Below are 12891 nucleotides of genomic sequence, written 5' to 3'. Positions count from 1 at the left end.
AGCCGTGTTGAGTGGTGACTTTCAGTTTGCACATTAATATGTAAATTGAATGTTAATCGATTTTCAAAGGTGTATATTTATCATGTATTTTACAGCGGTGCCCAGCGCGACTCAGTCAATCAGAACTGAACTCTGCAGTTTGTAATAAGGCAATTGAAGTGCTCCGAAAATGATTAAAAACAAACGGTGACACTTTACTTGGAGTGCACGGCGGACGCATCACAAGCAGATAATAAGCCTCTTCAAGCTCAGGCAAACTTCTGCGACGGAATAATCAAACATCAGGAAATTACGTTCAATTTAACATTGCGTAATTAACTGTCCAGCTGTCTTGTTAAGTTTTTTTTTTTTTTTTTTTCTCTATCTCCTATTTTGTAAATCATGTTCTGATGGATTATTATGCAGTTGCTTTGAGTGACGACCATTTCAATTAAAGATGTACCAAAGAAAGCTGACAGGGCAGAGAGGGAATATAAGAGGCTTTTGGGACAGGAGGGAGAATGAACTCGCACATAGGATGTGGAAGGTAAACAGGAAGTACATTTAAGCAGCCTCCTGACTAGACAGATACATTTGTAAAGCTAAATGCCAGCCCAGCATCATGCCGGCTGCACACATGGCTCTACGTAGTGAAGTTTGTGGTTCTCTGTGCTTTTTATGAGCCTGAGCGCGGCGAGGACTTAGTAGTTTTGCCGGGCTCCCGCTGAGCACATAATGAATGGCAGACTGCGGCTGTGGGCCTGCCAGGCAGTAAGAGACAGCACTGTGGAATTGTGGGATGGCGGAGGAGAGTCTTGTGTTGTGGGTCTCGGCGGGAGCTCTCCGAGATCAAACACGTCGACAGCGCCGCCACCCGCCGGGCATTCTGGGTAGACAGACCTGAGGAGGAGACGCCTGAAAAGCACACAGAGTTTTTGTACCTGTTTGTGTGTGTGTGTGTGTGTGTGTGTGTGTGTGTGTGTGTGTGTGTGTGTGTGTGTGTGTGTGTGAGCTTTTGGCTGTGTTTTTCAAGAGTGAATGACGGCAGAACAGGGAATGCTGTCATGGCTTTTGTTTTTTGCCTCTTGAGGACAGACTTTCAAATGGATTAACGAGAACTGACTTGATGTGACTTCCGGGTTTGCTTTGACATGACTTTTCTTCTTTTGATGTGACTCCCCCCCCCCTCCCACACACACACACACACACACCTCATCAATGTCCCTGCATCTGTTCTTGTTTTAGTGATACTGCACTGAGACTGCAGCCTGAAGGGATAGCCACTATTCCTCTCCGTCCAGTGTCTATGACCCTCTTCCCTCTTTCTCTCTTTCTCTCTTGGTCCTTTTTTCTAAACCTCTGTGCTTCTCAGACACTCTTTCTCTCACTATGTCTCTGTCACTGTTTATTTCTATCTTTGTTTCTCTCCTTTCCCTTTTTTTGTTTTCCTTCACCTAAGATTCTCTATCCGTCTTTCTTGCTTCTTTGTCTTTAATATACTGTGTACTCTTTTTTTCTTTCTTTCCTTTCTTATCCCTCATGCATGTCGGCTGATGCACACAGCAAAGTAGCAGTTTAAGCGTGCAATCTCATTTAGTTCTCACTCTGGTTCTTCTGTAGTGTAGTTTTTTCTTTCTCTTTTTATCCTCTTTCTTCCCTTCTGTTCCTATGTGCAGACCTTTGCCAGGCAAAGCGTTCAATAATCACACTGTAAATTTTGTAGTTCAGTTTCTTCTTTTTTTTGAAGAAGCCCGCGGACATAATGTCAATGTCCCGGTCGCGCAGCAACAGCGGTCGCGCAGCAACAGCGGTCGCGCAGCAACACTGAAGCGACTGTCTGTACCGGTTCCGTACGAAAACTTTATTTTTATTTCACTATTCACAAACACTTTACACATTAAGATACAGAATCAATAAATAAACAGTGATAAAGGAGAAAACATGCCATCAGAAACAATAAAAATCAAAGAACAAGGTCAGATAATAAGAAAATACCGCTTAAAAAAAAACCTTAAATACACAGTAAATTGTAGTCGTGGTAAAGTAGTAGTGAGAGGCGAGCCTGCATGTCTTCTTTCATTTCTTTTTTTTCTTCCTCTTACTTTCTTGTTTGCTTTCTTACTGTTGTTTTTCAGTCTTTCAGTCTTAGTCTAGTGTTGTTTGCCTTTGTGCAGACATATCTGCCCGAAATGCATCACAAATCACATATCAGCCATCCGATAATTCACAACGTTTTTGTTACAGGGTGTACCATGATTGATTGGCTAGTTGCATACATGTAGTTGCAATGACACAATAGTTGTTTGTCTCTTTGTTCTTTTTTGGTTATGTTTTGGAGGGAGTCAGCAATGGTCTGCAGGAACAGGTGTATTTTTGGTCTTTCTTTGTTTCTTCCTCCTCCACCATTGACTGCCCCCATCAGGCAGGTTTGGGAACTGATCACCGGCAGACTAGGGGTGTGTGTGTGTGTGTGTGTGTGTGTGTGTGTGTGACAGATCTCCAAAAAAAAAAGCAGAGTAAGGATGATAAGGAAGAGAGCAAGAGAGAGTTGGGATAAAGGTGTGTGATAGAATTGGAAGATCAAAGCCTTCTGTCACAGCGTGACTGAGCCCAGGGGCGTTATGGGTAAGACAGGGCACACACACACACACACACACACATGTACGGACACACAACCACACACACACACTCTCACACTCTCTGCTGGTATTTGACTCTGAGTGTGATTGATACTGGGCTAGATTTGGAGAATCACTGTCATTCGTTTCTCCGCAGATCAAACAGCCACATAATCTCCTATAAAGGAAAGAGGGATGGGGGGAATAAAAAAAGGGACCGAGGAGGAGAGATTGAAGGAGGGTGGGAGAGAGGGGGAGGAAAAGAAGAGAGAGAGGTGACAAAGCCTTCTCATCTGTGAAGTGTTTTCTTGTTTTCCATAAAAGAAGATCCGCCACCTTAAAAACACATCCATCATTCAGCTCCATTAAACTGCTTCTTGGGTACATCAGAGAGATATCCAGTATTTTAAGATTTTTTTTGGAGGGGGGGGGGCATTGTAGGCCTTTATTTGTATAGGACAGCTTAGAGTTGAAAGGGGAGAGAGAGGGGTAATGACATGCAACAAAGGGCCGCAGCTCGGATTCGAACCTGCGGCTGCTGCGTTGAGGAGTAAACCTCTATATATGGGCGCCCGCTCTACTAGGTGAGCTAACCAGGCACCCATCCAGTATCTTAAAAGACAAGTGTAAACGCAGGCATTTAGACCCCATTTACACTTGGTATAAGCATGCAATCTGTATCTCGGTATCTTATCTTGTGTGAGGAAAAATACAAATTAATGAAATTTTTTTTAAATGCATGCACAACATGTTGCAATCACAATGCCTCCGGATCGGCCAGACCATCTTAAATTGGTCTGGGTCACATATTCACTCCTCTGTTTTAAGTTTAAGTTTATTTCATTTATATAGCACTTTAAATGCTAACAAGTCTGCACCAAAGTGCTTCACAAAGACGAAAACACACATATATACATAAAAGTGCATCTTAAGGCGCTTCTTAAAAACATCCACAGACTAGAGTTTAGATTCTCGGCCCGAGCCCGAGCCCGACCCGAGCCAGACCGGACCTCGGGTCGGGCTCGGGCCGTTATTTTCTGCCACATCCTCGGGCCGGGCCGGGCCCGGGCCGGACCCTTGATCAAGCAATTTTTTTTTTTTTTTTTTATCCAGTAGGCCTACCTTATTATCCTATTTGGGTGGGGAGAAAGCTATGCCATAATCAGAAATATTATAAATATATATATAGGCTATATAAAAGTAACAAATGTGTACAAAAGTTAGGCTGCAGTTACAAAATGCAGCACTTCATGCGCGGAGTCTCCTCCTCTCGTACGCATCACACCGGGAGCTTGAAGATGTAAAGAAAAAAAGAAAAACAGGAGAATTAACTTTGAGCGAGTGTGGAGGAAAGTCGGAGGTATGGAAGCAGTTTAAACAAGTCGTGGGCAGTGACAACAATATGTTGTTCATCATTGTTTCTTTTTTTTTTTTTTTACGTTTCTTCATTCAGATCCATTTGCGATCCGTTCCATTCTAAACAAACAGCGCAGTTTACATGCTTCGTCCTTGTTGTATTATTCTAAACAGATTTCTGTAGTTCAGACAACTCTGAATTGTAGTTGAGAACGTCAGTTATAACGGCCCACGTATTAAAAAATTGTCGGGTTTAAATCGGGCTCATAATTACAGTTAATGTGTCGGGCCGGGCCGGTCTCGGACGCAACGTGCTCGGGCTCGGGTAGGTTCGGGCTTGATTTTTTGGGCCGATCTAAGCTCTACCACAGACTCAGCCTGTCTAATGGCTTCTGGCAGGCTATTTTTTTTAAAAAGGGAAATGGAGAGCAACATGAGACCAGATAGACATTATGAGGAGATGTTTCAGTCGCTGAATCTTTTATTGTCACTTACTCCAGAAGTTTACAGTTCAGGGAGAACCCGGACCAGATTACGTTGTAATCCTAGCAATTTTAACATTTGCAGCCATTCATGCGGCATAAGGTGCCGCTGTACTGTATGTGCCGTTTATCTCAACACTTACCTTTGCAACCACTGAATGTGAATGTGTGTGTACAGTAAGGGAAGGCAGTGTGTGAGTGGCCTGACGGCCAGCATAACTTTGTATCTCTTTTATAATATATTCATACGAGTCATCATCATCGTCATCATCATCATGCGTTTGTGTTAGTGGCTGGCGAGTTTTTACTTAGCTCATATGCTAAGCTGGTTTCAGAAATTACTGCTATTACTTGTTCTTCTTGTTTTTTTGTTCTTGTGTTTGTTATTCTTTGCTTCCCCTTCTTGGTCTTGGACTGCTAATTTTTCTTTTTCTTCTCCCTTTTGTTCTCATTTTTGGTCTTCTCGTTTTTAATCTTTCTCTCCACGCTCTTGCGCTTAGGCTTTTGGTCTTGCGCTTGTTCTTCTCCTTTTTGTTCCTTGTCCTGTTCTGGTGTTTTTAACAAATTGTAAAAACAGCTTTAGGTGCCCTGCCAGCACCTCCAGTGCTGAGCCAGATTTGTGTCAAGCACAGAAAAACCAAAACTGGTGCAATTATATTTTACATCTGGCTAATTGAGATGCATACACCTATGAATGAATGAGTTTTGAAACCACATCCGGATTGAATCAAAATATGAGACACCAGAAATATTGCATGTAAGTGCAGGCAACTTCTGATTGTGTTCATGCACGTGTATGTGTGCAGCATTTTATTATATTTTGTCCTTCTCTTCTGTCTCTACAGATGCACCACCCTATTCAGATGAAACCTGCAGACAGTGAGAAATCTAACGGTGAGTGGCCACACACACACACACACACACACACACACACACACACACACACACACACACACACCACACAGAATGACATACGCATCAATATCACACACACATGCATCAATAGCCTTTCTGAATTTGCTTGGTAATAGCTATCTCACCCGCGTGTTTGCTCGCTGCTTGACTGGCAGATGGGACGAGGGACTGAGAAAGAGAATGAGCGAGAGACATAGAGAGGAACAGTGAAAAGAGAGAGGGGGGAAATGCTGATATATATAAATATATATTTATATATATATAATGTGTGATGAATTATTAAGGTGCTTCGGAAGAAGGTCAGTGAAAGTTGAATCGTTTTGGCCTCATGGTGAACCATCCTCTCTCCCCTGTGGCTGCTCGCTCATACAAACACTACACACACACACACACACACACACACACACACAAACAAACATACACACACGCACAATCACTTTTATGCATATATCTCACACAAGCACTGTCACACACTCCGTCCTCAGATCATCCCATTTCCAAACTACATATTGCAGATCCAGTTCTGAATTCATTCCCTGTACTGAGCCTCTTCCTCCATTCCTTCTCATTCTAACGAGGAAGCTGTTGGACAGTAGATACGAGAGGCAGTATTAGGGTGTCTTTAAAAACAACCCTGTCTCTTAAAAGATTAAGTTCCCATACAAGTAAACGGCATTCTCAATTACGCTTCAAGGCAAAGTTATTTTCTCCCAGATTACGTTTGTTTCAACACGTCCTTGTACCAGCGACAGGCGCACCTTGTGAAACTGTCGCAGTTTTAAACGTGGTTAACGTTGTGAATTGAAACAATACTACTTGGTTAGGTTTAGGAAAAGATCATGGTTGGGGTTAAAATTAGTGCGTTTGTTTCTTTACTTAAAGCGATACTTTGCCGATTTGAAACCAGCTCTGTGTCATCTTTGTGTGGGCACTGTGTTTAGATGTCACAGAGTGTTTTGCGTCATCCGGCGGACCTCCGTGAAATGTTTCCCGCCATCTGGCGGATCTCGGTAGACCTTCGCTGCTCTCTGGAGCTCCGTGCACTGGCTCCATAGAGGGAAGCTAAACACCGTTCATCTAAACACACTGCCCACACAAAGATGACACAGAGCTGGATTTAAATCAACAACATATCTCTTGAAGTTATGTACATAAGTTAAATATGTTAAGTACATTGAGTAAATGATTTAAGTTAGGTACGTAACGTTAGTTAACTTATGTACATGAGTTAAAATAAGTCACCGTTGACTTTTGGTTTCACACAGGACATGAACAGCGGCCTCCTTGTCGAAAGTCCTGTGTTTGAAGAAGACCCCCTGAAGAAAGCCGTTTATGGGAATGTAATTTTTAGGAGACAGGGTTGCTAAAGCATAAGGCATTATTCTGTATTTCTCTTTATTGTCAACAAATTTCATGAAAAGATGGCCCTAACAATGTGTTTGTTAGTCCAACTATAAATACTTTATGACTTTCCTACCCTGTCTGAGGCTCTCAGCTCCAATCCCATTGATTCTCATGAGGATGTAAATCTTCAAAAACGGCTCACAAATGCTGCATATAATCTCATTGTTTCCTTGTTTTTAGCAAACGTTACTCAAGCATCTTTCTCCTCTGGAAAGTAAAACTAAATGTGCGAGCAGGGCATAATTATAGGAGGTATTTTGATTTCATTTGATTGCTTCGAAGTGGGTATGACCTTTCAATCACGGAGTTTCTGGAGAACCACAGGGTACTGAAGCTGTATGCCACCCATTCACCCACACCTCTCTCCCCTGCATTGTTAAATCACGAAAGCTTCTTCGGGAAATATAAACAAGGTTTTTAAACCTTTGACCCTTGAATCTACGGCTACCCATGGTACTACGACCCACGGGATAAAGAAGTGTAGTTTTATAAGATGGGAGGTTTCATATTTGATTAGATAGAATTCACATATCCACCCTCAAGTGCAGGAGTGAGTCAGCTTGAGGAAATATTTCACGGGAAGTGAAAGGAGGGCAACTTTGATATAAATTCCCAGAAAGTGCTTCTACACATATACCAAGAAAAGCAGTTAATGCGGGGACACAGAAGGAAGTTGTGTTTCTTTTTATTGTGTCTTTAAAGACACTTGAACAAGGTCTGAATGTTGTTACTCTATTATTCCAATCGTTTTTTAATTGGCTGCATTTTGACGCAGCAATAACACTCTGTCAGGTTCATTATGTTCCGTGATATTTAGTCAAGGTACATTTGGAAACTAAAAGACAATGTCATTAAAGTTGTAGTTTAGTGAGAGAGCCAAGCAAACATTGTGGACATGGTGTGTTTAAACCAAATCGGATTTGGTATCAATTTTAAGGTTCTGCTCAATTACTTAGTTAGAGGGTTGATTCACCCAAATTGTAAAAAATAAAATGTAATTTTCCTCTTGCCTCGGCAGGGCTTATGTTCCTAGTTTCGGTTGTATCTGCTGTTGAGGCATGGGTTTATAAAATGACGGGCCTCTTGACATTGAGGGCTGGGTCAATCTTTGGTGACCGCAGTTCTTTTTAATGTCTTCCAGCAGATTGCATGCTGTCGATACTAAACCAAATCAAACTAAATGTTCAGGGTCCCCTTGTCCTCTTGGGCCCACTTGGTTATTCATTCATGGAAAAGATATTTGAAGAGGTTTGCTGCTGAGCTTTCTGCAGCCACTCAGATGTAATGGAGATAGATTGAATTTAGTTTGCGATGCCCAAAATAAACAGTAATGAAATACATTTGAAAAGCACATGTCTCTCCGAAGCCAACTTCCTGCTTAGAATGCTGAGACCTCACAGTTGACATTTTTTGTTTTTTATTTTAATTTTTTGTTTTTTACCTCAGGTGGAAAAATAGTTCTTGTTGTCAGTGATGTCTGTGGATTATTCCGGGTGGCAGAGCTCAAGAAATGTCTGCAGCAGATATCTGAAATTTTTTTGGCAAATTGAAATTATTTGCATGGCTAAGTGAGAAAATGTGTATTTTTTTTCATTTGGGTGAACTGACCCTGAAAGTGGAGTAATTGATCAGAATATGAAAATGGATAAAACCATGATTGGATGAAGTTACCTTTAAAATCCAGTTGCAGGTAGTTTTAAAAAAGGATTTTCTTTTTTTAAAATGTTGTTTATCTACAGGCACCCTGTATGTGTACGTAATAATAATAATAATAGTAAAAACAGCGGCTTTGCCATAACTTTACATCACAGAGGAGCCCTTCCGGCTGACACACAGACGATGGAGTAGTGTCATAAGCCACCTGCTATATCACTGTCCACTGCGGGGGAGTACAGTAAAACCATCATCCGCTCCCCTGAAATATGGCGAAATGCGACTTTTATGGGATATAACCGTCAGGGTAACGATGGTGGAACATAATAAAGAACCTGTTAATCGCAGCCAAAATGTTGAACTATGGAGCAGGCCATACAATTAATGGTAATGACCTTTAATAAACCCAGTGTTAGAGTCGCTGTAATAGTGACTACACATTTACATGCACACAATATTCAGTTTTTTGCCCTTATTCCGAAAAAGACGATATTCCGACTAAGCTGTTTACATGGCTAATGAAAGTGAATATTCCACTAATATTCCCGTTTACATGTAGCCGTGCAAAATACGATTTTTGTGATGTGTGTGAATATCCAAAAACCTGCTGATATCCAAGTCTTTGATAGTGTTTTTTTTTTTTTTTTAAAGATTATTTTTTGGGCATTTTTAGGCCTTTATTGACAGGACAGCTGAAGAAATGAATGGGTAGAGGGAGGGGGGGATGACGTGGCCTTTGCTGCATGTCATCCCCCCTCTTTCTACCCTTTCATTTCTTCGAACCCAGGTCGCTGCGTCGAGAAGTAAACCTCTATATATGGGCGCCCGCTCTACCAACTGAGCCATCCGGGCGCCCGCGATAATGTTTAAAAGTAGCTGTGTTTCTCCTTCTTATCGGGTCTGCAGCCTTGCAAACTGTTGGCTGGTTGGTTTGTGTACAGCAACCATAGCAACGCACAAAGCTGACCATAAGCCGTGAACAGGCAAGAGGCTGTAAACTGCAGTAAAAACCCAGATTGAGACGCATATTCCAAATGCGCTGTATACATGTGCAAAGAATGCCTCTAAAACCAGAATATCCCAGCTGTCTTAATTGGAAAATGCTATATTCGGAAAAGGGCCTTATTCGGAATATCCAACCGGAAAATGCTGTTTACGTGACCTGTATCAAATTCGGAATATTGTCATATTCGGAATAATAGTGGAATATCGGTGTGCATGTAAACGTACTCTGTGGTGAATGGCTGCTCAGAGGTTTTATTAGTTTAGTCAGTGGAGGAGATGGAAGAAGAGATGTACATTATAACACAGAGATAACATTATTGCTTAATCCTGTGCAGTGTTTTTTTCTTTTCTTTTCACTAAACTTTTGGGATTCTTTTTTTGATGTCTCCTAATGTGTTGAAAGTCAGCATGAAGCCAATTCTGCTCCCAATTTATCCCGGAACGCAAAAGCCGACTCCAGATCCTCCCCGAGCCGGCTTTAAGAGTCTTATCACCCGCCTGCCTGCCTGCGCGCTGCGTCCGAGAAACAGAAACATTCAATTGTAACGATATCTCCTCTCTTTCTTTTCCTATCGACACAGAGTAAATTAATTACATTGCTGTTAGACTGGTGGTAATCTTCCTCTGGAGTGATGCGCGCACACACACACACACACACACACACACTGTGTACAAAGGAGTTAAGGCTCTTCGAAACATCACTTATCTTGGCAGCGTATCCCGACGGTTTGTTTTTTAAACACACAAACAATTCAAACAGCAAAATAAACAAGTGAACTATTGATTTCCCAGAGTGCAACAGACCGCTTATCTCTTTCGCCTCGCGGTAAGAGCTGACAGTTTCCTCATTAAAAATGAATTGGATTAGCATTACATTGAATGTGGTGGGAACACGTAAACACTCACACACACAGACACACACGCACGCACACACACACACAGACGCACATACACACACACGCACACACACGCACGCACACACACACACACACACACACACACATACACACATACACATATTGTTTCTGCGAGCGATGAGGATTTCACTCTCAGCCTAATTCACACTTAACCTCGCTCACATACACTAAAGCCCAAGTTTCTCACCGTTACCTGCAGCCGGCTCACATTCCTCGAGATTGCACCGGGGGAAGGAGGGATTGTGTCAGCGAATGAGGAAGACAGGAGGCCCCCATGAGGGAGGGTAAGGGGTGGGGGAGGAAGAGGGGGAGGAGAGGTGGAGGGAGGAAGAGGGTGAGAGAGAACAAGCTGGAGAGCCTCAGCGAGCGGTCGGTGTTGAAGTGATAATGAGACATTGATCAGAGCCTCGCAGATGGCATGATGAAATACATGAACTCTCTGTCTGTCGTCTTCTCCCTCCCACTGTCTTTTTTTTCCCTTTCTTCCTCTCTTTCTCTGACTGTTTCCTTTTGATTGGTGTTTTGTTCTGTCTCATTCCATTTTTCACATTTCTGGAGTTTTTTTTTGTTTTCATCTTTTTTCTTTTTCTCCCGTTTTCTTTTTCTTTCTCTTTGTTCTTACCAGGCTTTCTTTTTCCTTCTCTATCTTTCGGTTTATTCTCTTATCGTTATGGTATATGTTTAAGAAACAAGTGCATTTCAGTGCAATGAGAAGTTTGTCATCTGGTTCCTCCGTACAACACACAAAAAATACAGTTAAAGGAATGGTTCACCATTTAAGGAAAAAGCCCGTATTGGCTTTCTTGCTGAGAGTTAGACAAAAAGATTGGGTAACACTTTACTTGAAGGTATCTACATAAGAGTGACATTACACTGTCATGAACACATGAACTCTAACCATAACCATAACCATAACTTGTCATGACAAAACCGAATGACACTTACTAAAAGAAGCGTTATGTCATAAACGTTTATGACTTGTTCATAATGTTTATGACATGTTCATGTCACTCTTATGTAGATACCTTCAAGTAAAGTGTAACCAAAGATTGATACCACTCTCATGTCTGTACGGTAAATATGAAGGGACCGCCGGCAACCGCTTAGCGTAGCTTAGCACAAAGACTGGAAATAAAGGGAAACACAAAATGTAACACAACAACAACCAGCAGCTCCAAAGCTCACTGATTATACACGTTATATCATGTTTGTTTAATCAGTACTAAAACCAGAGGTGGAAAGTAACAAATTACATTTACTCACGTTACTGTATTGGAGTAGTACTTTTTTTAAAGTAGTTTTTAAAATCAGTAATTTTAAATAAAAATTAAATTTTACTTTTACTCAGGTATGTACTTTGCTACATTTTAAATAACATCCATTACTGGGTAAAAAAAAAAACCGAAATAAAAAAGCTCTCTGACGTTTCTTGCGCCGTTACTTCGGCAAAGTCTCTGTCAGCGGCTTTGTGCCCTTATCAACTCTCAAAAGACTGATTTAATTAAATACATATACTTATGTTAAATAAGTTTAAATATAAGAAAGTATATCTCCCCCCGCTGTAAAAAGTAACTAAGTAACATTAAAGTTCCTCCGGATGACTCAAAATGCGGTGTGACCTTCTAAACACAGTGCCCACACAAAGATGACACAGAGCTGGTTTAAAATCGGCAAAGTATCCCTTTAAGTTAAGAAACAAACACACTCATTTTAACCCAAACCATGATCTTTTCCTAAACCTAAGAGTACATTTTAAATGAGCTACTTTTTACTTGTACTTTTGTAGATTTTTATACTGGTAATTTTACATGTACTTAAGTAAAGGTTCATCAAAGTAATAGTACTTTAACTTAAGTAGAGCATTTTTGTACTCTCCCCACTGACTAAAACCAAAGTGTTAAAACAACAAGTTGTGGTTTGATCTTTTCATCTAACTCTCACCAAGAAAGTTATACATTCCACATGTCCAACCATTCCTTTAAAAAATAAATAAGTTAGTTATTGCACAATTCAAAGAAACTGTTGCACCAAAGAAATACTAGATACTTAACCCTCATGTTGTCCTCGGGTCAAATTTGACCCATTTTCAAAAAGTTTCTATAGCAGAAATTTTGGTTTTCTTTCAACCAAATTGTCAAAAAAAATAACGTGGATGGTTCCATACAACGCTCTTAAAATAAATGATCGGTTCACTACTACTACTTTCATTGAATTTGGGTGTTTTATTCAATTTTATAGCATTTGAAAATAAATTCATAAAAGAATGTTGAAAAAGGTTACAAAAACATTGGAAAAAGTGACAAAAACATCGGGAAAAGTGACAAAAACATCAGGAAAAGCGACTAAAGTGTCGAAAAGTCGACCAAAACGTTAAAAATAAGTTTGAATTTTAAATTTTGACCCAGAAAAACAAAACGTTGCGTTGCATCGATGCGTCGTCGGGAGGACAACACAAGGGTGAAATAGAATATACAGCAACAGCTCTGTGTATTAAAGCTGTGTGTGAAGTCCTCCCCTCCATTCACACTGTTTCTCTTCCCTTTCTTTTCTTTCTTTGCTCTG

General features: G+C 40.9%; 1 protein-coding gene across 25 annotated transcripts in view; it reads left to right on the top strand.

Moving 5' to 3' along the window:
- The window catches only part of celf2 (cugbp, Elav-like family member 2), a 237852-nt gene that overhangs the window by 167134 nt on the left and 57827 nt on the right, over window positions 1–12891 (top strand). For all 25 annotated transcript variants that reach the window (XM_031300315.2, XM_035995826.1, XM_035995825.1 and 22 more), the window contains one exon: window positions 5281–5329. In XM_031300315.2, coding sequence (XP_031156175.1) covers window positions 5281–5329 — 49 coding nt within the window. The remainder of the gene's footprint in view (window positions 1–5280; window positions 5330–12891) is intronic.

The sequence above is a fragment of the Sander lucioperca genome, chromosome 20, assembly GCF_008315115.2.
Source record: "Sander lucioperca isolate FBNREF2018 chromosome 20, SLUC_FBN_1.2, whole genome shotgun sequence".
Classification (NCBI taxonomy): Eukaryota; Metazoa; Chordata; class Actinopteri; order Perciformes; family Percidae; genus Sander; species Sander lucioperca.
Note: the sequence above shows the minus strand (reverse complement) of the source record. Positions and strands in the feature narration are given on the sequence as shown.